This window comes from Melopsittacus undulatus, chromosome 2, assembly GCF_012275295.1.
Source record: "Melopsittacus undulatus isolate bMelUnd1 chromosome 2, bMelUnd1.mat.Z, whole genome shotgun sequence".
In the NCBI taxonomy this organism is placed as follows: domain Eukaryota; kingdom Metazoa; phylum Chordata; class Aves; order Psittaciformes; family Psittaculidae; genus Melopsittacus; species Melopsittacus undulatus.
The window spans coordinates 3,858,057-3,881,402 of NC_047528.1; the positions used below are offsets into that span (position 1 = coordinate 3,858,057).

The window sequence follows — 23,346 nt, forward strand, 5'->3', positions numbered from 1 at the left end:
AACAAAGCAGGTTTGGGACTTAAGCTTGTGATCAGCAAGCCACAGAATCATGGAATCAATTGGGTTGGAAAAGCCATTTAAGCTCATCCAGTCTAATCCTTCCCCAGCACTGCCCCATGGCACTGAGGCCTCGTCTCCACGGGTGTGAACCCTTGCAGGGCCGGTGCCTGCAGCCCTGCCCTGGGCAGCCTGTTACAATGCCTGAGCACCCTGTGGGGCAGGAATTGTTCCTCAGCTCCATCTAAACCTGCCCTGGTGCAGCTTGAGGCTGGTTCCTCTTGTCCCATCCCTTGTTCCTTGGGAGCAGAGCCCAGCCCCTCCTGGCTCCATCCTCCTGCAGGCACTTGGAGGGAGCCATCAGGTCCCCCCTGAGCCTTCTCTTCTCCAGACTGAACCCCCCAGCTCCCTCAGCCATTCCCCATCACACTTGTGCTCCAGGCCCTTCAGCTCTGTTGCCCATCTCTGGCCCTGCTCCAGCACCTCAACCTGTATCCTCAGGTACCATCACAAACTGGAATTTCTTTTCACATTGAAGACTGAAGGCATTACCAAGCCATATTCACTTAAGACTTCCCATAAAGCCCTCTGTCATTATCCCAGGACTGAAATTCATTCCAGTGGTTCCAGATTGCACCAGGAACAGCTGAGCTGATTTTCTGGCCCATCTGAGATGTACACATAATGTGTCCACACATCCATTCACGCTGCTCTGATACGTACATTTCAGACCAAACAGGAGGAGGTGGGTGACTTGGCATAAGAAATTAGGGAGCCACGATGGGGGAATCCTGGAAAGAATAAAGGATCAAGTGGGCTGAGTCTTAGCATTTACAAATGTGTCTAATTGTTATACAGTGGGTCTTAGATGACAGAAGAGAGCAAACTCTTCACCACTCAGGGAGCCTTAATGTAGTGGCACAAAGCAATTGTCTGCCTTTTAAGTATGTCCACAGTCAACATTGCTACAGAGGTGACATAGAATCATAGAATAGTTAGGATTGGAAAGGACCTCAAGATCATCTAGTTCCAACCCCCCTGCCATGGGCAGGGACACCTCACACTAAACCTAAACCAAACTCAAACAATACATAAAAGAGGTCACTGCAAGTTAGGGCTGAGTTCTAGTTTCCTTTCTATAGCTAATTCTACAAGCTGCACATGTAATCATAAGGATATTTTCCAATTTATACAGAATTCCATATGGTGTTTTATGAACAGTGCCATGGGAACTGTGTCAAAGGACTGTGATGATGCGTTCTTTTGTTTTCCTTAATTGTTAAAGTTCATTGTGAGACCATGGTCAATCCTTGCTTAGAAAGAGAAAGATGTTCCCTGTTCTCAGCCTGACTCCCACAGCTTTCTCTTGGCCTACAAATCTCTGAAGGGATCTGATTGACACCAGCTGGTAAGGGCAAAGATTATTCATTAGAGGGTCAGCCAATTAATGATGCATGATGCTTTCCCAGGGTTTTGCTATCGTGTCCAAAGAGAACATTGAAAATGCAGCTCCCCTGACACCTTTCAACAAGCAACAGCAGCAGGAGCAAAGCTCCTGAAAGCAAACAACTCCTGCTGGGAAAGACCTCCAAGACTCGAGGTGATGGGGCTTCTAATGGGGACTGCAGGAGCTTGTGTATGGGAGTAATTGTCCTGTCAGCTTCAGGATCTAATTAGCAACTGAGAAAACAAGTGATTTCCTGAGTAACTGTTCTAAACACCCAGCTGTGTCATTTACTCCTCTGAGGAAATGACACAGTGAGACACGCGGTCTTCGGATCCACACTGTCCATGTTGGAGAGTGGTATGGAACTGCCTTGTCTGACACAGCAGGTATTTCCCATGCTAGTCCAGGCCACCTCACGCAGGAAAAAGAGGATGCACAGAACTGATTCTATAATAGAAATGCAGACTGGTTTGTGTTGGAAAGGTCCTTAAAGCTCATCCAGCTCCAACCCCTGCCATGGGCAGGGACACCTTCCACTGGAGCAGCTGCTCCAAGTCCCTGTGTCCAACCTGGCCTTGAACACTGCCAGGGATGGGGCAGCCACAGCTTCTCTGGGCACCCTGTGCCAGTGCCTCAGCACCCTCACAGGGAACAGCTTCTGCCTCAGAGCTCAGCTCAGTCTCCCCTCGGGCAGGTTAAAGCCATTCCCCTTGACCTATCCCTACAGGTCCTTGTCCCAAGCCCCTCTCCAGGTTTCTTACAGCCCCCTTAGGTACTGTATTCATACAAAGGAAAGATGGAAACCATTCATTAAGTGTCAAAGCCAAGGCTTCTCCAAGAAGAAAACTCTTCTTCTGAACCACTCTTTAAGCTCCTTCCCACCCAGAGCTTTAACTGTCAAAGCAGAGAAAGAAACAGATCATGCTCTGGAACAAACCTGCTTTACTTCATGCACCACGTTGACTTACAGCTGCTGAGGGTACTTTGAGATTTTGCCATTTGCTCAAGGGACCTTTTCAGTACAAGTAACCTCACAGCACATAGATTTTGAGGGAAACTTGGCTGAAACCTTTCCCTCGTTGGTTGTTTTCCCACTGCAATCACTCCTTATCCTGGGAGAAGCTATAAACTGGCATGATCCTGCCCATACCCTCAATACGACTTTGCGCTACACTGTCTTTCATTTAAGAATATCACCGGGTTCAGTAGGAGATTGCTAATTGTTCCCATTCCCAGTATTTTTAGGCTGGCAATCTGAGGCATAGACAAATACACTGTTTGCTTCGTATCATGAACGTGACAGCAACAAAGCTCCCAGGCTAATGGTCTGCTCAGGGGACCACTTTGCTGCTGACAAAAAGCCCTGTGAAAGCCAACTCCACTGTGGTGAACTCTATAAAGATCCATCAGCCTGGCTTACAATTACCTCCATGAATTCCCTTTATCCAGACGAAATGCAATAAACATATTAAGGAGGCAGACAAACTGCTTGACCCTTGATGGACTTCTTATCTATCTACTCACCATGTCTGCTGGTCAGCAATGTAGCTACTCAAACAGTGTTTCTGCCTTATTTATCTACTATGGAACGTTCAACTTCAGGGCTTGTTTCTCTATCTTTGGGCCAGAGGCCAAGGCAGATGTTTGCCTGACACCAAATCCTATTAAAGGCTGCAGTAACACAATTGTCTGTTAAAGATAAATATTTTATAGCCTGCACTTGCCACCAAGCATCATCATTCCCTGGGCATTTAGAGGCAACTATCTATTGGCAAGGCAAAAATAGATCTCGAGCTGGCAACTGAAGGCAGTAGCTTGCCTGGGAGTTAATAAGCACCAGGACTGCTTTCTAAGAACTCATTAAATGCCATTCAGTGCAGTGTGGTTGGAGGAATTCAAATGTAACTGCTTCATTCCACAACCTCAAAGAGCTGCTCTGGAACTGGCAGTGTTTGGTGTCACAAACTTGTAGGAATAGCACTGCAGTAGAAGAGTCAATCAGTTTCTGGAAGGAATGATAGACTCATATAATTCCTAGAAGGTTTGGGTTGGAAAGGACCTTAAAGCTCATCCAGCTCCAACCCCTGCCATGGGCAGGGACCCCTTCCACTGGAGCAGCTGCTCCAAGCCCCTGTGTCCAACCTGGCCTTGAGCACTGCCAGGGATGGGGCAGCCACAGCTTCTCTGGGCACCCTGTGCCAGTGCCTCAGCACCCTCACAGGGAACAGCTTCTGCCTAAGAGCTCAGCTCAGTCTCCCCTCTCTTGGGCAGGTTCAAGCCATTCCCCTTGGCCTGTCCCTACAGGCCCTTGTCCCAAGCCCCTCTCCAGCTTTCCTGCAGCCCCTTTAGGCACTGGAGCTGCTCTCAGGTCTCCCCAGAGCACAGCAGAGGGGCAGGATCCCCTCCCTGAGCTGCTGCTCACGCTCTGGGGGTGCAGCCCAGCACATGGGGGGTTCTGGGCTCAAGCGCTCACTGAAACCAGGTCATGGGGAGCTTCTCATTGACCAACACCTCCAATTATTTCACCTTCTTCTCTGCTTCTGCAGCAGAGCAACCTTATCAAGCCATGGATTCTGTCTCCTAGACCCACTTTATCCAGGTTAAAGCTGCCACCTACAAGCTCATTGCAATAACATCTCTCTTTCACAGAGTGCTCCCTGTCACTGCCCTGGCTACGCTAGCAATAATTTTAATAGGAAGCTAGGCAGTAGAACATGAAAGGCAAAGATGACTCTGAAGCTCTGTGAACACATTTAATTTACTTCCCAGGTGCAGAGCTTGCAGTCTTGTTTATGTTTCAGAGAAATGATGCAACCCAATTGAATTTCACTGCAGGACGGGCTGGATTCGAAGCCTTAGAGAGCTGTCACCTTGCCCTTGTAATTGTGATAACAGTGCCAAGGGAGACGTGGAGATGAGAGAGGATAAAACAGGTTTCAGGTATCTTGAAACCTCCAAGTTGATATTATGAGCCCAAGGAAAAGAAATGGGAGGAAAATATCCTGGAAACAAAGGAAATGTGGAAATGCTGGATCCAGTATTCTCTTCCTCCTCCTCCTCTTTCTTCCCCAGCTGAAGTTTGAAAGGACCAATTCCTTCTCATGGTACATCCTTACCTGCTGAGATTTCACTTTTTTCTGCTTCATTTGTGTTTTATCAGGCTTTTACATTTCTAGCTCAGGTAATCCACACCTGGCAGCCAGGGATGTGAATGTCTCGACAGCATCATGGAAACTCAGTCATTATTTCTGAGTGCTCTTTCACAGTTTCCTCTTGTGCGGGGCATGCAGTGAGATGCTGATACTGTTAATGCCACTTGATGTTGTGCCAGGTTTTGATGGGTTTTTTCTGTTTCTGAAGGCTGGGAGGTCTGTTTTAATTAAAGATCCATGCATATAACTCTATTTTGCTCTCATATCCCAGTGGAACTCTAATCTTCACATGCAGGTATATAAGGATGCTAAATTAGGAAAAGGCCACAGGCAGGCAGGCCCTTAAATCACTCCTGCTTCTGGAAAGTCAGAGTGAAATCACAGTATCCAATTGCATGTTCCTCTCCCCACTCTCTTTTCCTATAAGAACTTTAACAAAGAAGCATTTTGCAATGGCAGATACCCTGTATCTCCATCAGTGCTCTGACAGCAAATACCTGCTCCAGCCAACAGCAACTCCGGAGCCTGGCTCACTTCAGAAGGTGATGGTGAAGCACAAAAGGTTTGGTGTTCAGGATCACTTTGGGTTGCTTATTGAAATCATCAAGAGCTGCTGAGTCTGCCAAATCTGACAGCATATCATGTGAGTACATTTCCCCTCGAGATGCCTGTGCTTTTCCTTCTAGGCCTGGCTTGAGCTATCTCTCCAGGTACAGGAATGGCTCTCAGCGCAATAACATTGTTCTTTCTCACACTGTTTCAAGCACATTGGACTCCAGGCCCAGGTGGAAATACTACAGAAACAGCTCTTTTTTACTTTGTGCACTATTTTTGAACTTCTGTTCTACAGAAACAGGGACCAAGTGGGAATAGTTTGGGGAGAAAATAAAGAAGAGAACAAGACCGACCATTTGAGAAGCCTGGGCCACACTTGGGCTGAATTTGGTTTGTCCTTTGGGAAGGAGCTTTATCTCATGGATTCATTCCCTTCTCCTACTGCTTCCTTTTAAAGAAGAAAACTGGTGCAGAACACCTTTTAATCTAAAGCTATTGGATGTTTGAAAGCACAAGGTGAAATGGGCTTTCAAAACCATTTGGGCAGTGGTCTACGGATGCTGCCATTTAAGTGAATGGTCTGATCTCCTTTGATTTCACCAGCATTTAGCAAACCCTGCTAATGTATTTCTGCTGCTCATAGGGATATACAGGGAACATTGTTTTCTTCCCTGAGAATGTGAGAAATGCTAAACGCATGAAAGGGTCTACAAAATACAGTTCTTCAGGAATTGTACATTGACCATCTGAAAAACTCTGTTCCAACTCACTTGAAAGGTGATCACAGGTTAGAACACAGAAATCAGGACTGATTTAAACACAGAGCAGCTGTTGGGCTGAAGCCTTCTTCTTCCTTCTACCATGCAGCTTGCAAGCACAGTAATGTTTTAATCCCACACTTGTAACATACACATGTATGCATGTATGAGATCAAGAAAGACACCTTGCAAAGAGTTCTTCCCTTTTTGCAGCTGGAATGTTTTTAAACCTGAATTTCTCTCCCATAAATGAAATGCTCATATCCCCAATTTGCCCAAGGGATTGCAAGGAATTGGGTTTGTTTTTGTTACTTCCCACTCCCATAAATTGTTACAAATGAATACAGGAAACAACAATTATTCAGCCTTCAGGGTTCAACTTCTGGAGACGCACAAGCAAGCAGGAAGTTACTTCACATTCAGTACATTACAATCCTGTCCTTGTAGCTCAGGGCAAGGCTAAGGCTGGCCTTGAGTTTCATTTTAAATGATGCTGTAACTTGATGTATTCCAGGGGATAAAAGCAAACTATTCCTTCATACACACACACAGAGAGGACCTCAAATATGATCTCATTTGGTCAGACAAATGCCATGAAACCCTAATATCCTGGTTTGTTCTTCTTTTGTCTTCTTCTATTAGTGCTGTTATTCTATTTTATCTTTTATTTCCAATCATTAAACTGTTCTTATCCCAACCCTTTTACCTTTCTTCCAGTTCTCCTCCCTATCCCACCATGGAGGGGTGAGCAGTGGGTGAGCAGCTACGTGGTCCTTAGTTGCTGCTTTGGCTTGAACCATGACACTTGCAATGTTATAATTTCGGGTGCATTAAAGATTATGTTTCCTTTAACACAAAGTCTTTAGTAAATAAATCCAGCCTGAAAAAAGCAGGATGGAGTGGCTGGAGTGGCTGATGTCTGAGGTTCAGTTAGGTGGGTGCCTAATGCTATGGATGTGCTCTCAAGTTATGACACTTCATTTCCAGTGCTGCTACAGAAGGGCCCAGGTCTCCTTTAGGTTTTATGTCAGATCTGTCCCCCTGTAGAGATGTCCTCTGGAGCATCACAGATGCTGAAAGATGCCTGTGCTCCAGCAACGGCATTGAGCTCTCAGTGGTCCTCAAGCAGGGTCAGGGAAGAAGCAGAACTTACAGCTCAATTCATGCCTCCAGCAGATTCACTGCACTAACTTAGTCAAAGGATGCTCCTTCTCAAGAGCCTCCAGCAAGCCCTCTAGAAATCACTTTAACATCACCTAGGTAACTTGTCCTGAGACTGTTGTAGCCCTTAGAAAATGCAAGCAGCCACACATCTACTGCACAGAGCAGCCATTATCATTTAAGAAGTCAACAAATGCCAGGAGTTACTGTATAGACAATGTCCTTCTTATCCTACTTGGAGAGGCTGGTCCAGTAGCTCTCGAGGTACTGATGCTGTTGACTTCTGTAGTCTTGCCTACATATACTTTAACACAGCCTTTAGGAAATTAAGGCTTTAAAAAGGCTGGTTTAGTGCAGAAAGGGCTCTCCTTTTGTTTGCCAAAGCGGACGAGTAATGAGTAACTCCCACAGCTTTCTTTCTGTGCTTTAGCAGGGGAGCACTCATGGAAAGAAAAGTCTGCAGTGAGCTGTTCTAGGCAGCTCAGTGATACAGCACAGGCATCCAACAAGCTGTGCTTACATCAGCCTGCAGCCTGGGAGCGTGCAAAAGAGCTGTATACCAAAGTGTAAGAACGAAAACCATATGCAGTTTTACACTCTCCTCCAGAAGCCCTCCGACAGCACTAGATGTGTGTTATTAAGGTGGAATTCTGCTGCTCTGAAAATAGGGAACTGAAGGGGAAAAAAATACAACACAGGGACAGAAATAATAGAAAGAAAGAAGAAAAGGCTTTAACTTCACTATTAAATAAACCTTTTCTTGACCCTAAAACTAAAGTAATTACCCCAATCAATAAACCTTTTGTACAAGCTCTGTCAGATCAAGAGAACTTGCCTGCCTGCACACAGCACACTGACAAGCAAGTTCAAGGCTCCCAGGCCCGTCTAAGTACAGATGTAGGCAAAGCTTTTCAGGAAGACAAATCTACCTTGGGTTTTCTATCACTTGAAATGATCAAAACCAGACAAAATCTGGATTAAAGACATTCAGACGTCTAACTTCTACTGAGATAAATACTTGTTGGCATCCAAGCAGTGTTACAAACACTGCCTAATTTCTGTTGTACAGCAGTATGAATATGTGTCTGCTTGTCTATTTTTCACTTGTATTCACCAGATCGATTGAAAGAAGAATGTACATATAGAAATACTTTTAAAAACTCAAGAAAAAGCTCAAGTGTAACATTAAATTATCCCATCTCTGCCTTAAAGCTGAGCTAGTTTTACAGTGTCATTTTCTATGGTTAGCTTCTACTCGCAGAGCATCAATGAAGAGATATGCTCAATATGGAAAGAGCAGCCGTGGAAGTTTTTACAGCCAAGCATCTGACCTTTACAGGCTTCTTATTATTTAATTATCTTTGAGATGTGTCCCTAATTTCCCCTTTATTAGAGATGCCTGATGTCTTGAAAAGGAAAATCCTGAAATCATAATCTTGCCTGCCATTAGTGGCTTGGGAAGCAGGGTTACAATGCAAGAATTGCTTCAGACACTTGGAGAGAGAAAAAAGGTCATCAAAATAACATGTGGATTTAAAACAATTGCTCTGAGTTCAGGTTTCTTGGAACTGCTGCAGCTCCAGCAGAAGCAGGCAGAAAACTGCAGGTGACATTTAGGGAACAGTGTGTACTTCTTCCCCTCTATTGTGCTCTGGGCAGCAGCACAAGAGGGACGTGGAGCTGTTGGAGAGAGGCCAGAGGAGGCCATGGAGATGCTGCAAGGGCTGGAGCAGCTCTGCTCTGGAGCCAGGCTGAGAGAGCTGGGCTGGGGCAGCCTGGACAAGAGAAGGCTCCTGAAGGGGAGACCTGAGAGCAGCTCCAGTGCCTAAAGGGGCTGCAGGAAAGCTGGAGAGGGGCCTGGGACAAGGGCCTGTAGGGCCAGGCCAAGGGGAATGGCTTGAACCTGCCCAAGAGAGGGGAGACTGAGCTGAGCTCTTAGGCAGAAGCTCTTCCCTGTGAGGGTGCTGAGGCGCTGGCACAGGGTGCCCAGAGAAGCTGTGGCTGCCCCATCCCTGGCAGTGTTCAAGGCCAGGTTGGACACAGGGGCTTGGAGCAGCTGCTCCAGTGGAAGGTGTCCCTGTCTGTGACAAGGGTTGGAGCTGGATGAGCTTTAAGGTCCCTTCCAACCCAAACCAGTCTGGGATTCTGTGAGTCTATGACTGAAGCTGAAGGGATTTAAGTACCAGTAGTGACGCTTGATCAGTCAGGAGCTGTCTGCAAAGGCAGACAGGGAGACAAACTCCAGTACCGGAACGTGTTCATCCATTGGCTCACTACCCTGAAAAGTTCATCAGTTTGGGGGAAAGGTGGAAAGATTAAGTATGCACTGATAAAGCCATTGTTGACTTCCAGGTGCTAATGTTTTAAGGGCTGTATCACATATCATCAATGTTTTACCAAGAGTAACAAAAATTCTTAAGGCAAGGGGAATGAAATCTAACATGGAAAGTTCCAGCTCTGCACAGCTTTCCTGCCATTTCCAGATCTGGGCTCAGTCTCTATGTGCTTTTTATTAAGCCCTATAAGGCAAACAGATTACATTTGCACATAGGCTGGCTGAAATAGTGAAATCTCACCACTACTTCACCTGCTTGGAGAGGGGAATTCTTGCAGCTAACAGAAAGCTCTGACAAGAGGCAGCTCACCCCACATTTCTGCCTCTCCAGGCTGTGTCAGTTTAAAGCCATTCCCCCTTGTCTTGTCATTAAATACCCTTATCAAAAGCTCTTCTCCAGCTTTCCTGTAGGCCCCTTTAGATATTTGAAGACTATTATAAGGTCTCCCCTGAGCCTTCTCTTCTCCAGGCTGAACAACACTGTTAATAAGAGTTTAAGTTAGCCTACCCATAGGCAGCAAAAGGAAGGGAAGCAAATCTGAGCTACTCAGTCTCTTCCTTTTCCCTTTGCTAAGAACACGCCAAACACAAAGACATCTCCACTGGGAGCTAAAGAAGAGTCATTCTTGTCACCTTTCATACAAGGAGGGCTCTCAGTCCCATGCTTGCCTCTGTGCCCTGTAATTTCTGCTCTCCTTTCTAAGCTCAGTCCTCCTGTGAAGTGCTCCTCTGCTGGTGTCCTTCTGGTGGTTGTGAACTGCTGCCCTGGGGACTCTATGGGGGTGGTTATATTTTAGGCTATTGCAGGAAGGCAGCTTGCCTTTTGATGTATATTGCAAAGTGCTCGAGGAAATCACTCACAGTCGTTTTCTTTATGGACAGGAGACAGGGCAGGAGGAATGAAGGTCCTTCCCTTCAACTAAAACGCTGTCTCTTGCCCAAGATAAAAGTGAGATAAGCCTTTGCATCCCATCATGGGTGTTCTACACGTGTTTCCTGGGTGACACACTGGTAAACAGCGATGCTCTCCTTGGCACAGCAGATGACTCTACTTTGCCTTTTGATTTCTCAGTGGCCCTGCACTACCAAGCTTGCCTGAGCTCAGCAGTACCAGCTGCTGCAACACACTCTCTGACTCCAGAGATGCTGTTTGCAGGCTCTCAGATGCTTCTTGCTTCTACCAAGCAGGTTTTTGGCCAATAGCTCTGTCTCGGATGTGCTGATTCCAGCGGATTCCTCAGCCTCCTGTTTTGCCTCCCTTACACAGGATTGCTCTGAATACATTACCATGCTCAGGCAGAGGTGAAGCCACAAGGCGCTTCTCAGGGAAGTGTTTCTATCAGAAAGCTCAGATGGTGCCACCAATGTCATTGACACAAAGGTTAATTTATTATTGAAAGACCCTGATTCTCCAGTCCTTTCTAACATTCAGAGGAATGGGATATAAAAACACTATTAAAAGCTGAGAATTTGCCCAGAATAACCTCTTTTTCCCTCCACCTGAATTGCCTGTACTGTGCAGAAGCTCTGACAGGCATTAGGACGCTGTGTTCCCCCCAGGTTTATGGGCAGTGGCATGTCACATTTTGACACCACCCAACTCTTTAGCACTAATGATTCCAGCTCCTTTCAGCAAACAGGTTAAACTGAGAACTCCTGCCCTCAAAATCAGTGCTAATGTTCTTGGATTTAGTTATAGCTACATTGGATCCCAAAACAATGTGATGGACAGCCTCAGAATTTCTGGAATTAACTATGTGTTATCAAACTGGGAATACAGATGGTCTTTTCCCATTTTTCTCCAGTTTTCTCTAGGATAATAGGAGGCAAACAATTCCAGACAAGCACTGCACAGTAATTGCAGTTGATATTGTCATACAGAGCCTGTAATGATTACACTGGCTCTGGAAAGTTCAGGTTGTTGGAACACAGCAGAGACACTTGGAAAAGCAGCACCCTTTCCATTCAGCAACTTTAGTAAGGAAGTAAAAGCTCTCCTTTTACTTCTGCAAGTCCTTTACCCAGGTGAGTCCTCTCTCACAGGGGAGGTTTGCCTGAATGACTGCACAGTTTGGCTTTATAAACTCACTGTAATGATCACCATTATCAACCTGGTGCTTTCTATTATCCATGATTATTAATTAATGCTTAATGCATGTTCCCAGCAGTTCCATCACCCTCACAGCATCACTGGGGAAATGCCACTCTCCTCGGTTTTACATGGTGTGAGCAGCTGAAGCATGAGGCTGGGTCAGGATTAGCACATCAATCAGAGTTCAAGAGTTCCAGGCTGCTGGTCCTCTTCTCAGATCACCGGATCCTACTTCTCCCTGCATCACAGCTCAACATTTCAAACCCACTCTCACTGGAAGCCCTATGTCAGAGCAATAACAAAAGGAGGTTTTTCTATGTGCTTCTGCCACAGAAATCAATTCCAATGGCAGTTTGCTCCTGACAGTCCACACAACTCCTCGGCAGGTTCCTCACCCCACACAGATCGTTCTAAGGCTCCCATCACACGTGGAGTTATTTGCCATTGCAGTTTTACACCCTGGTTCGTAAGCACCATGCCAGGTTGCTCTTCTTCATTCTGGCACCACCAAAACTTTTAGCACTATAGTCCTTTAGTATTTATAGACTCAAAACCTACCAACCATGACTTGCCAGCCCTCAGGAATACATTTGGAAGGTCCCTTCCAAGTGTTCTGTGATTCTATGATCTAGAATCCTTACTTATCTCAAGTGAGTTTCAAAGTGCTCAGCTTGTACCTCAGCAGTTTCTCCTGTACACAATAGAGTTGTGTTGCTATACAGCTGTCAGTGGGCAAAGAGATACACACACATGGGGCAAAGCTCTCTCCTGCATGGCAAAAACCTCCTTGTACTGAAACATGGAATGATCCCAGGTCAACTGGGGATATACAGAATATATCATGGACTATATACCAAGGACTGTTCTGCTTATCATGTGGCCATGAAGGTACAGCAGGGTATAAACAAATAACATGTGATTGCCTAAGAGTCAGTCTGATGTGCTTCTCACCCACACCATTCCCCTATGGTTCAAAGGCAAATTAGCAATGATTTGTCTTTTCTTTTTCCCCTGTGTTAGTGCAATGAGGAAAGTCTGGCCAGAACACTTAGCATCACAGTGAAAACAAGAACAACTACAGAGTGTGCTTTAAAAGTGGGACGGGTTTTGTCTGTGAGAGCCTTGCTGATTTTCCTGTGTGAAGTTTTGAACTGCAAGGAGTCTTACACAAGGAAAAGAAGGTCACTTACAGAAGAGTGTTTAGAAGTTCTTGAGGGCAGAAGGTGATCAGTGTAAGTAACACCTCCACTTGCTAAAGGGAACTGAAAGTAAACCAGCATTCAACAGAAAAGACTTCAATTTCATAAGCCAACAGGCAACTATTTCTGCTGTTGCTTCACTGTGAACGGGGCTGAACATGTGCACTTTCAGGTTTTAAATTTAACACAGAGCATTATAACAGTGTTTCCACTTCTGCATTAGATAAACTTTAGTGCTCAAATGGAATATTGGGATCCTAATGACTTTGCTTTAATAAGACCTAAACTTTTAATTAACCTGCCAAGACAAATTACAGCCACAGCTTTTAGGTAACTATTGCAGACAGCTGAGACTCAACACCAATGCCTCTTCTGGGAGAGGGATTAATGGCACTTTGCAATGAGTCTGCTCTTTTCAAGCAAAGGGGGGAAAAAAGTCTATTAAACAATCAGTGTGGCTAGAAGAAAGCTGAGTGCTAGTTTTATGGAGCAATCTTTCAATTACAGCCAAATGAATTTGGGTATATGAACAGTTTCAGCAGGTCAGTCGAATTTAAAACAAAGTATTATTGAATCAGAAACAGACTGATATTTATAGGGTGGAAGAAGCATGCCCAGTGTGCTTGGCTGTCAGGCAGTGCACAGGCTGCATCCTGGCCTCCTTAGCAACAAATCAGTGCCTGTGCGTTGAACTGGCAGAGAGCACTTCTCTGCCACAGCAACTGAGAGACCTGGTTAGTCCATCTGTTCTTAAGAAATCTCAGCTTCTTGCTGTTAGCAAGGAGAAATTGAGATTCCTGTTGCTGTGGTTCCTGCTACCAAGCCTCAAAGTGCTTTGTATTAGTTTCAACCCCAGTACGCTGCCTGAACTCCAGCTTGAGTAACTTTGGTGATGCTCGAAGGCAGGACTGTGTCACACGAAGCATGGTGCTGCCCTTCTATCATTCCCATCCCTCTGCACAGAAAGAGAATAAAAGCCCAAACAAAAATAACTAAATGAAAAGATCAAAGAAGGAAAATGAAGCAGCGAATTTCAAGCTTGTAATCCATCTTTGGCACTGGGTAGACTCTTGTTATGGTTATAGTTATTAAAAAGGCCTACAAAATACTTATGAGATATTTAAGGCCTAACAGTATTCAGCTTATTACTAAATACAATCTCCTACAAGCATTCTTTCTGAAACCACACAAAGCCACCATGCAATTGAGTATGTATGTGCATTAATACCTGGCCCCGAGGCATATTTAGGAGTTTAGGAATAATACAGGAAATCCTTACCAATAGCAGTAGTAAGAAAAGAAACCACTTCCGATTCCTTGCCATCATTGTAGAAGGCTAAATGCCATATTCCTGAATCTAAATACTGGATAAACCCCGTCTCATGGCTGGACAAGGGCACAAAAGCTCTGTGTTGCCGCTGAGGTCCTTCTAAGCTTCTCGCCTCCTGTGTCAGTAGACGTCTTCCATCAAGGAGCTCGACAAAGTCAAACTGAAACAGAAAGAAAGAGTGATGTTTGGGTGTGCTTCAGGCTTCCTCAAGCTTAGTTTCATGCTCTGGGTCTACAGAAGCAGCATAAACAAGTGACTCAAATATGTTCCTGGCCTACCTGCAAGTAAGCATTTTGGAAATAACCAGTGTATGAATGCAATTACAGGAATCAAGAAATCATCTTTATTTAGAATGGGACATATTGATCTTATTGATGTGCTCTCATTCTGTACAAACACAGCAGGGAAACATGAGGTCCAGAGTCCTAAACTGCACTGTAAGTGTGATGATAAGATGCTTATTTCTTAGTCTCTCTGTGCCTTGGCTAACAAGAGAAATAGAGAGAAAAAGCTCAATCAGGTTGTTTGCCTCAATTGCTATGGGTCACCAAGGAAAAGTTAAGAAGTATTTGTATTAAATTCTGGTAGAGGTTTTTCAAGAGTATTTTGTTCAGCCAGAAAGGTTTTTTTTTACTTAAAGAAATAGCAAAAGTGGTTAAAGAATCATAGGAGATGAAGACGGAAAAGAGATAAAGTAATATATAGGAGTCCCATTTAGGCAGTGGCGTTGGGAAGCCTTCCTCAAAAGGACACATCCATTTTTTGCCAGGGTAACTTCATTGGAACAACTGCCTTGATTTTACTATTAGTGTTGCAGCTACCTTTAGTTCCCTATTTAAACAACTTTCCAGAGACTTTCTGCAGTGATTGCATTTTGCCTGGTGACACATTCATGGGACAGATCTGATACAAGCTGAGCAGACAACACAAATGTTAAGTGAACCTCGTCTAATCTGACTTGCACTGTGTAGTTAGGTGAACAGGACATCCTGTGAGCAGAATCCAGCAGCTGAGCACTTTACTGCTCCTTGACTTCACTTGGGTTTGCCTCTGTCATCCAGTTGGTCAAATAAGGCTGTAGTTTTGGGCAGGAAGGAGGGAAACAGGCAGAAAGAAACACCACCACTTATTTTTGTCTCAGTAAATGTTTCTACATTGAACAGTTGCTGAGCGTTGGCTGAGTGGGCAGCAATATTTAGGCTTTTTGACTTTACCATTGCAGTATGTGGGTGATTCTGTTACATTACCATCGGAGATGAAGGTGTCATTGTCCTGTTTTACTTGGTGCTTGTCAGGCCACCCCTAGAATACTGTGTTCAGTTGTGGTCTTGCTGCACAAAAAAGATGTGGATGGGCTGGGGAGGGTGCAGAGAAGGACCACAGAGATGATCCAAGTGCTGGGCAGTGTGTGAGGAAGAGAGCTGGGACCGTTCAGCCTGGAGAAAAGAAGGCTCAGGGAGACGTGATCCCCATGTGCCAGTGTTTAAAGGGTGGCTACAAAGAAGATGGAGACTCCCTTTTGACAAGGAGTCCCATGGAAAAGACAACTAATGGGTAGAATTTACTCCTGGGGAGATTCCAGTTGGACACAAGAAGAAATTTTTCCCAATGAGAGCAATCAGCCATTGGAATAATCTCTCAAGGGTGATTCCCCAGTGTTGGACACTGTTAGGACTCAGCTGGACAGGGTGCTGGGCCATCATGTCTAGGTCACGCTTTGCCTAGAAAGGTTGGAGCAGATGATCCCTGAGGTCCCTTCCAACCTAGAATTCTGTGATCCTATGAAATGTGGTGTTAAAGCAGCTTTTGAGAACATAAAAGCTGACACACCTGCAAAGGACAATGCTTTTGGGGTTCTATCCAAGTTATCTTTGTCAGAGACAGAGTTTCTATTTTGAACAATGTAAATACACATCATAAAATGTACTAGTGAGAGATTGGTTGGAATGACACCTTGTGAGCCAGGTATTTGTAGCTATTGCCAAGGCTGCCTCCTCATCAGGCCTCAGTGTGGCTGTGACAGACACAGCTCCATCCCTGGCAGTGTTCAAGGCCAGGTTGGACAGAGCCTTGGGTGATGTGGTCTAGTGTGAGGCATCCCTGCCCATGGCAGGGGGTTGGAACTGGGTGATCTTCAGGTTTCTTTTCAACCCAAACCATTCTATGATTCTATGATTGTGCCTTATAAGCATCCATTTCTTGCTACAAACTAGATGTAGATGCTTAAAGCTTAGTGAGATGAAAACAACTTCAAGGCACCCAGCTATGGTGAGCTGCTGTTGTTACAGTCCAATTGGGACCATGTTCTACTTGGGGCTTCCTGCCAAAAGCAAAAGTTCATTTTTATAACTATTTACAAGATGCTGCTGTGGATGTTGATGACTTTGCACAGTTCCTGGTTACCACTTGTAAACAGTAATTGGACCACAAATGGATTGTGCTTTATTGCATTTTAATACATTCAGTGATTTTTAATATGCAATTCGAGTTATTGCAAGCAAGGAGTTGTGGATAAAATACCACATTAATCAGTTCCAATTGGACAAAGGGAAAAATGCCTCCCACAAGCTGTGATGGCCAATCCCTGAGATTTATGATTTACCGAAAGTTGGCTTAGGTTAAAAAGAGTCTTAAATATTATTTGATCTAGAAAGATTAAATAAATAGTAATAAACATGTGTAACTTTTACTATGATTTGTTGAGAAGAATGAGAAGAAATGCCTGGAGTTCACAGTAAACTATTTCAGGCTTCTGCAGGCTCTAAGACTATGGAAATCTGGAGCTTGTATTTAATTCCTATTTATTAGTGTCCATGGTTGTTGACAACATAGGCTAGAAGACAGATCACCACAGGCAGAGAATGTTAGAATCATAGAACAGCTAACGTTGGAAAAGACCTGAAGATCATCCAGTTCCAACCCCCTGCCATGGGCAGGGACACCTCACACTAAACCATGGCACCCAAGGCTCTGTCCAACCTGGCCTTGAACACTGCCAGGGATGGAGCATTCACAACCTCCCTGGGCAACCCATTCCAGTGCCTCAGCACCCTCACAGTAAAGAACTTCCTTCCTATATCCAATCTAAACCTCTGCTGTTTAAGTTTCAACCCATTACCCCTTTTCCTATCACTACAGTCCCTAATGCAGAGTCATTCCCTAGGGACTTCATCTTCACCCAAGTTCCCCAAGGAGAATCTGGAACAGATTGCTGCTTTAGCATGGATAAATATGACTTTCAACAATTTAGGGATAAAGATAACTTTTAACAATTTAGGAATAAATAAGACTTAACAATGTAGAATATATGCTAAGGGTCTACAGCCTTGGGATCAGTTCAAAGATCTGATATATACACAGACAGTGTTAAGGCTCACACTACAGAAGATGGATTATCTAAGCAGAAGAAGTATCTAATTATCTAACACATAAGAAAACCTGATTATCAGCTAGAATTTTACTACTGCCATCAACTAGATGATAAGCTGGGGGAAAATAATTGACCCTTTATTCAGTTCTTCCAGGGAGGCTGTATCACTGCTCTGATCATACATTTTGCCAAAGTCTTGTTTATGACATTCCTTACAGAACTTGGGAATACAAAACTGATTGGGTAGATTTATGAGGTGCAGCAGATACTGTGGATTATGCAAGAAGAAAGATGAGATTTGTGTCAAATGTATTAACTATAAGAGACAAGTTTACAATTTCAGCACAGAAAACAAGTTACCTATTTAATGACTCCTAAGACTAATAAATTACAGTGAGATAGAACGTCATATAAATAAATAGAGGAGAACAATGCTGTAATTGACAGTAGGTTTATAGAATAATAAATCTAGGGAAAGGGATCATTTAAAATCCCAAATCAAATATTAACAAATAATACATCAGTATTGATTCAATATCTACAGCTTCATTAAGTTATTTCACCAGAACAGGGTGGGATATGTGATCTGTTTCTCCAAGTGTACCGTTGGTTTTTATTGTCCCTCTTGTTATCTTTGGTGATGTTTTTGGTCCAGATGATGATTTTATTATATACTTGGCAACACTCAGTTAGTGGTAACACAAAAAGCAAGGTTCTCGGCATGTGCATTGCCTCGCGCATCGTGTCACATTGAGAAACATGTAGCATATCCCACATTCAACATCTCATTGTTAGCAGAGGCTGCAACTGATCCACAGCCATGGTGTTTTAAGTGGGAAACATGGATAAATCACTCACAATATCCCAGCAAAAATGAGGTTAAAGGGTAAAAATAAAGCAGCAATGGTGAGGTTGTTGTGGGCTTCTTAATTGCTTAAACATTACTATGGTTGGGTTTAGTGCCCTACACTAAATAGTTTTACTTTAAGTTCAGCAGATCTGAGGTTTAGGTGTTAAATTTCATGTCTGTTATTTAAAGAACTAAAACTAGTCATGTAAGAACTGCTGTTCCATAACAGAAAGTAATAATGATAATAAACAAGTAAAATCAATACAGACTTCTCATCTACAGTTAGCATGATGTGACCAAGACTTGAGTTTCAATTTAACTAATACAGGAGGTTTCAGTTTGAAGTGTTTGAATCTCCCTGTAAAAAAAGTCTGATTAAGACTGGGCAATAACAGCACTGCTGTGTCACTGAATTTATGACCTGTTGATCCTATTGAAACGCTTGAATTCTGCAGAAAAGTAGGCAGAGAAAGTGTGGATTTATGACACCTCTTTGACATAAATAAGTTGCAGGTGTGTTAATATGTAGAAAATACCATATTACCCTGAAAGACTGTAATAAACATATTTGTTTGCTCAAGAAGAAAATAAAAGCAGGGGATTTCCATAAATCTCAAGCAGTTGTGTAGGTTTTTCAGTTAATAGCAGAGGGCAAGGGTAAGTTACAGCATTAATATAAACCTGGTGATACTTTGATAACTTGCAAGTGGGAGTAAGATGCTTTACATTGCCAATGAGAGTTATGCCCTTACATATTAATCAGTCTGGTGAAGAGCAGCTTAGAAACTGAAATGGGAAGTAGAGAAAGCAATGTACAAAATCTTTATTTCAGTGGCTGAAAGAGGGAGACAGACCTGAGATACAACAGAGTGCTTAAGAGATGGGGGGTTTGATGTAGTTTAAGTGTGGCTGCTGCTGCAAGGGTTCTGGATGCAGAAGGTGGTATCTCATGCTGCCAGGAGCAACCAGTAACCACTAGACCACAGACCCCTTTTCCTCCCTTGGTAGCTTGCTGCCTTAGGTAACTGCCTGCTTGCAAGTGCCTATAGCACATAGAGTTAATGTGTGTAAACTCTGCAGCTGTCACTTACCTTTGTCTGGACAGATGACATTTAACATCTTACAAGCATGCAACAAATTCTTACAATAAACAGCTGAAATAAACCAATAAACCATAAGGACACGCAATTTAAGACAATTATTAAATGGAAGTCCCATTACCTGTGTGTGTGATGGTGGGAGGCCTTTTCTGCCATAGATGCCAACCAGAGCAGCCTTTCCTAAAGACACATTGAATTTCAGATGCACTGGGTGGTCGATGAACACCTGAGATCTCCAAAAGATACCAGGAGGGATCTTCTGTGTGGCTCTTCTGCCAACATCAATTTCTCCAGAGTCTATAAAACTGTCGTCTGGAAAGAAACTACTGGGTTTTCCTGCCAAAACACAGGAACAAAAACCTTGGATTAGCTTGAGATCCTAAAAGTAATCCAATCAGACTGGTATCTCTGACACTGATCTTGTAAAACAGTCAATTAGTGTCCCGAGGTCTTCAGAGTACTTTGTCTAGCCAATCCATATGATTATGGGAGGAAAACTGGCAGGGTTATTCCTGGCTTCAGGAACTGTTTGGTTTGAAAACATGGACATGGGAAGAGCAACCTGGAGAAAAATGGCTGTTTGTTTCAATGGTAGCATCAAAGAGTGTGTAACTACATTGTGAAGAGAAGATAAACCATCTGACATTAAATCCTAAATGAATATAAGTTCATGGATGGAGAAGTCATCATTACATTAGCAAAGAAGCATAGTAAGTGTGAGGCAGACACATCACAGAATGGAATGGCAGCGTGGAGAACAGCAGCATGAAGGATGCTAAGTGGGGAAAGGAAAAGGTTTCTCTGTTAAAATGAACTCTTGACAGTGGTAACAGTATTTGAAACCTGCTCAACAGTCCAAAGGAAAAAGAAAATGACTGGGAAAAGAGAAGGAATTCACACCCTGCACTTGAGCAGTGTCTACTAAAAATATAGAATCATGGAGTTATGGACTAGTTTGGGTTGGAAAGGACCTTAAAGCTCATCCAGTCCCAACCCCTGCCACAGGCAGGGACCCCTTCCACTGGAGCAGCTGCTCCAAGCCCCTGTGTCCAACCTGGCCTTGAGCCACTGCCAGGGATGGGGCAGCCACAGCTTCTCTGGGCACCCTGTGCCAGCGCCTCAGCACCCTCCCAGGGAAGAGCTTCTGCCTAATGTCTAATCTAAATCTACCCAATGTCTAGTATAGATTTAGCCCTAATCTTATAATGATAAACATCTTCTTGTGCTTAGCCTCTGGAGCCCCAGCTTCTTCAGACTCTAAGCAGGGAAGAGGCTGAGAGGTTTTAATTGGGTTTCAATATAATCTGTGAAGTGTGCTATAAATGTGCATCTTTTCAAAAGACAAGCCAATGGAGGCTTCTGTTATCATAAAGCAACCACCAGGCTGGAGAGCCTGAGTCTGCAGAGGGCAATCACTACATGCTGTGATATCCAATGGAGTCAGCAGGGAGCTCAGCATCCCTTAAAACCACATCTGAGGGATTCCAGGTTAAAAATTCACACACTCATTGTCCCCAAACTGGTGGCTGCTTCAAAAACTGTGGACCTGAAAGGAGCCCAGGGAATGAGGGGTAGAATACAAACTAAAGCATCAGGATGTTGCCTTTTCAGCCTTTGCTTCAGTCAGTGGCCACAGCTTTACTTGTGGGGCAGAAAGGCAATGAAGGCAGCACCTGCTTAGCAAAGAGCCTTTCTTTAGACACTTCTAGTTAAGAAGTATGCAGAAGTGTCACCTGAAAGATGCTGGCTTTAGTAAGGAGAGCATCATGTCTCCAACAAGGACTAATATTCACTTGAGCAATTCAAATTAATGTTACCTCCATCCATCACAGCACACTACTCTGTGTTTCACAGGCTGAGACATGCAAGCAAAATGAGGAGAAACCTTTCAGGTACGTACAATCTCTTGTAGGACAATCACATTGTGAGATGGCTTTCTTACAGAATCTACATTTAGGAAATGGGAAACAAAAATATCTTTTCCTAAGCTGGATTCAGGTCAAATAGTCTTAGAATTTACTTGGCGTGTTAAAAAAGTGAGTGGTAGAACAACCTTTTGGTTTACTATATCATATTATGATATTTCCCTTAATATTATATAATTATTATCCTAGAATCATAGAACCACAGAATGGTTTGGGTTGGAAAGGACCTTAGGATAATCCAGCTCCAACCCCCTGCCATGGGCAGGGATACCTTACATTAGACCATGCCGCCCAAGGATCTGTCCAAAGTAGCCTTGAACACTGCCAGGGATGGAGCCTTAAGCTTCTCCTTACACCATCCCAACATTAACTCTCCAGGAGAAACAGATACAAGATGTCTCTGAAATCCATATGTAAATTATATGCATATTAACTGTTAACATAAGAAGTCTCTGAATGTGTCTCTTTGTAGGATGGAGATTTTTTATCTTCTTTCTCTTTTGCTTTCAATCAGACTAACCCCTGATTTAAAGTCAGAAACTGCTTACGTACACTGCTGGAATGGGGCTTGATGGCATGTTCATTTCTGTGCTATCTTGTGGCAAAAGTTGTAGTCATAGAATGATAGAATGGTTTGGGTTAAGAACATCCAGTTCCAACCCCCTTGCCATGGGCAAGGACACCTCACCCTGGACCACGTCACATGAGACATGTTATACCAGCACAGCCAAGTATGCATATTCATAGCAAAAAAAGCTACTATTAATTTTATAAGATCCCCATTTACCTTTGTTTATCATATAAATACAGAGGGAACATCACCTGGCTTCTTGTCCTTTTTTAGTCAATGTGTATATTAATAGAGATAATCAAAAGTGGCTTAGATAAATGGATGGTCTTTCTGAACCATCCTGTGCTGACAGAGTACAGTTGTAGGATGCAAATCAACTAGCTTGCTTCCAAAGGGGATTACTCTATCAGCTGGACTGTTACTATTTATTTGGCACGCTATAAATTACTTGCCACACTGTCAGGAGTAAAGGAAACAGTTCCCATGTCTTCATGCAAAGTTTCTTGTTCTATTATTTAAGAAGATAGACTAAATATTGCATTAAAAAAGAGCTAAAGGCATCACATAGTTTGGTCCAAATGAAGGCTTTATTTTTCTGATTACTACTGTCATGTTTTATAGATTCTTAGAAAATCAGATGAAAACCTAAAAGATTTGATATGCAGCCTGATTGTTCATTAATAAAGATTGTACCTTGGAGTGAATCGGGGAAGCTGAGGATTTAATATGATAGATTATACAAAAACAGACTGGTTTGGGTTGGAAGGAACCTTAAAGCTCATCCAGTTCCAACCCCCTGCCATGGGCAGGGACACCTTCCACAGGAGCAGCTGCTCCAAGCTCCATCCAACCTGGCTATGATGGATGCTGCTGTGCGAGAGATGGCCTGGAGGAAACCAGTGCAGTACGTGTCCTGCTTGTACAGAGAGCAGCACTTGCTCATGTGAGCAGAAATGCTTTTGTGATTGCACAAGATAATAAGACAGAAATACTTCTTTGTACACACAAAGTTCATGTCTCCTCTTGTGGACAATTCATGTCTGAGAAGCTGATATCCTAAGAGCTGTCACATCATGCTGCCGGCAATTGACATTTATCCTGACACAGAAGTCTAAAGAAAGGCTGAATTCAGGCCCTAAAATCCATTCGTGTTCCATCAGTTTTAGCCTAAAGTAAGATGAGGCCCTATGGACAAGATACTTCCCAAAGTACAATTAAAGCCAATTCAGCTTCTAATCAGAAATGAGGTTTTAATCAGAATATCTGACTCCTTAGAATTAACTTCAGGTCTGAATTCTTAATTGGGCTGTCAATTGCTTTGCTCTTTCTACACATTACCTTGAACTTTTTAGTTGCCATAGCAACTATTCCTAATTTATTTGGATATCAAAATGAACAATTTCATTTCAGGCCTTGCTGAATCTGCTGGTATTTTTTGACAGCAAGGTACCCTGACTCATCAAAACACTTCAGAACACACATTTCTCTGCCTTCAATTGCAGTT

At 43.5% G+C, this 23,346-nt stretch overlaps 1 protein-coding gene across 1 annotated transcript in view; it reads right to left on the reverse strand.

The window, feature by feature from the left end:
* TENM4 (teneurin transmembrane protein 4) overlaps window positions 1-23,346 on the reverse strand; it is a 404,484-nt gene that overhangs the window by 157,488 nt on the left and 223,650 nt on the right. The window contains exons 8-9 of the mRNA XM_034073053.1: window positions 19,468-19,682; window positions 13,976-14,186 (exon numbers count right to left, since the gene is read on the reverse strand). Coding sequence (XP_033928944.1) covers window positions 13,976-14,186; window positions 19,468-19,682 — 426 coding nt within the window. The remainder of the gene's footprint in view (window positions 1-13,975; window positions 14,187-19,467; window positions 19,683-23,346) is intronic.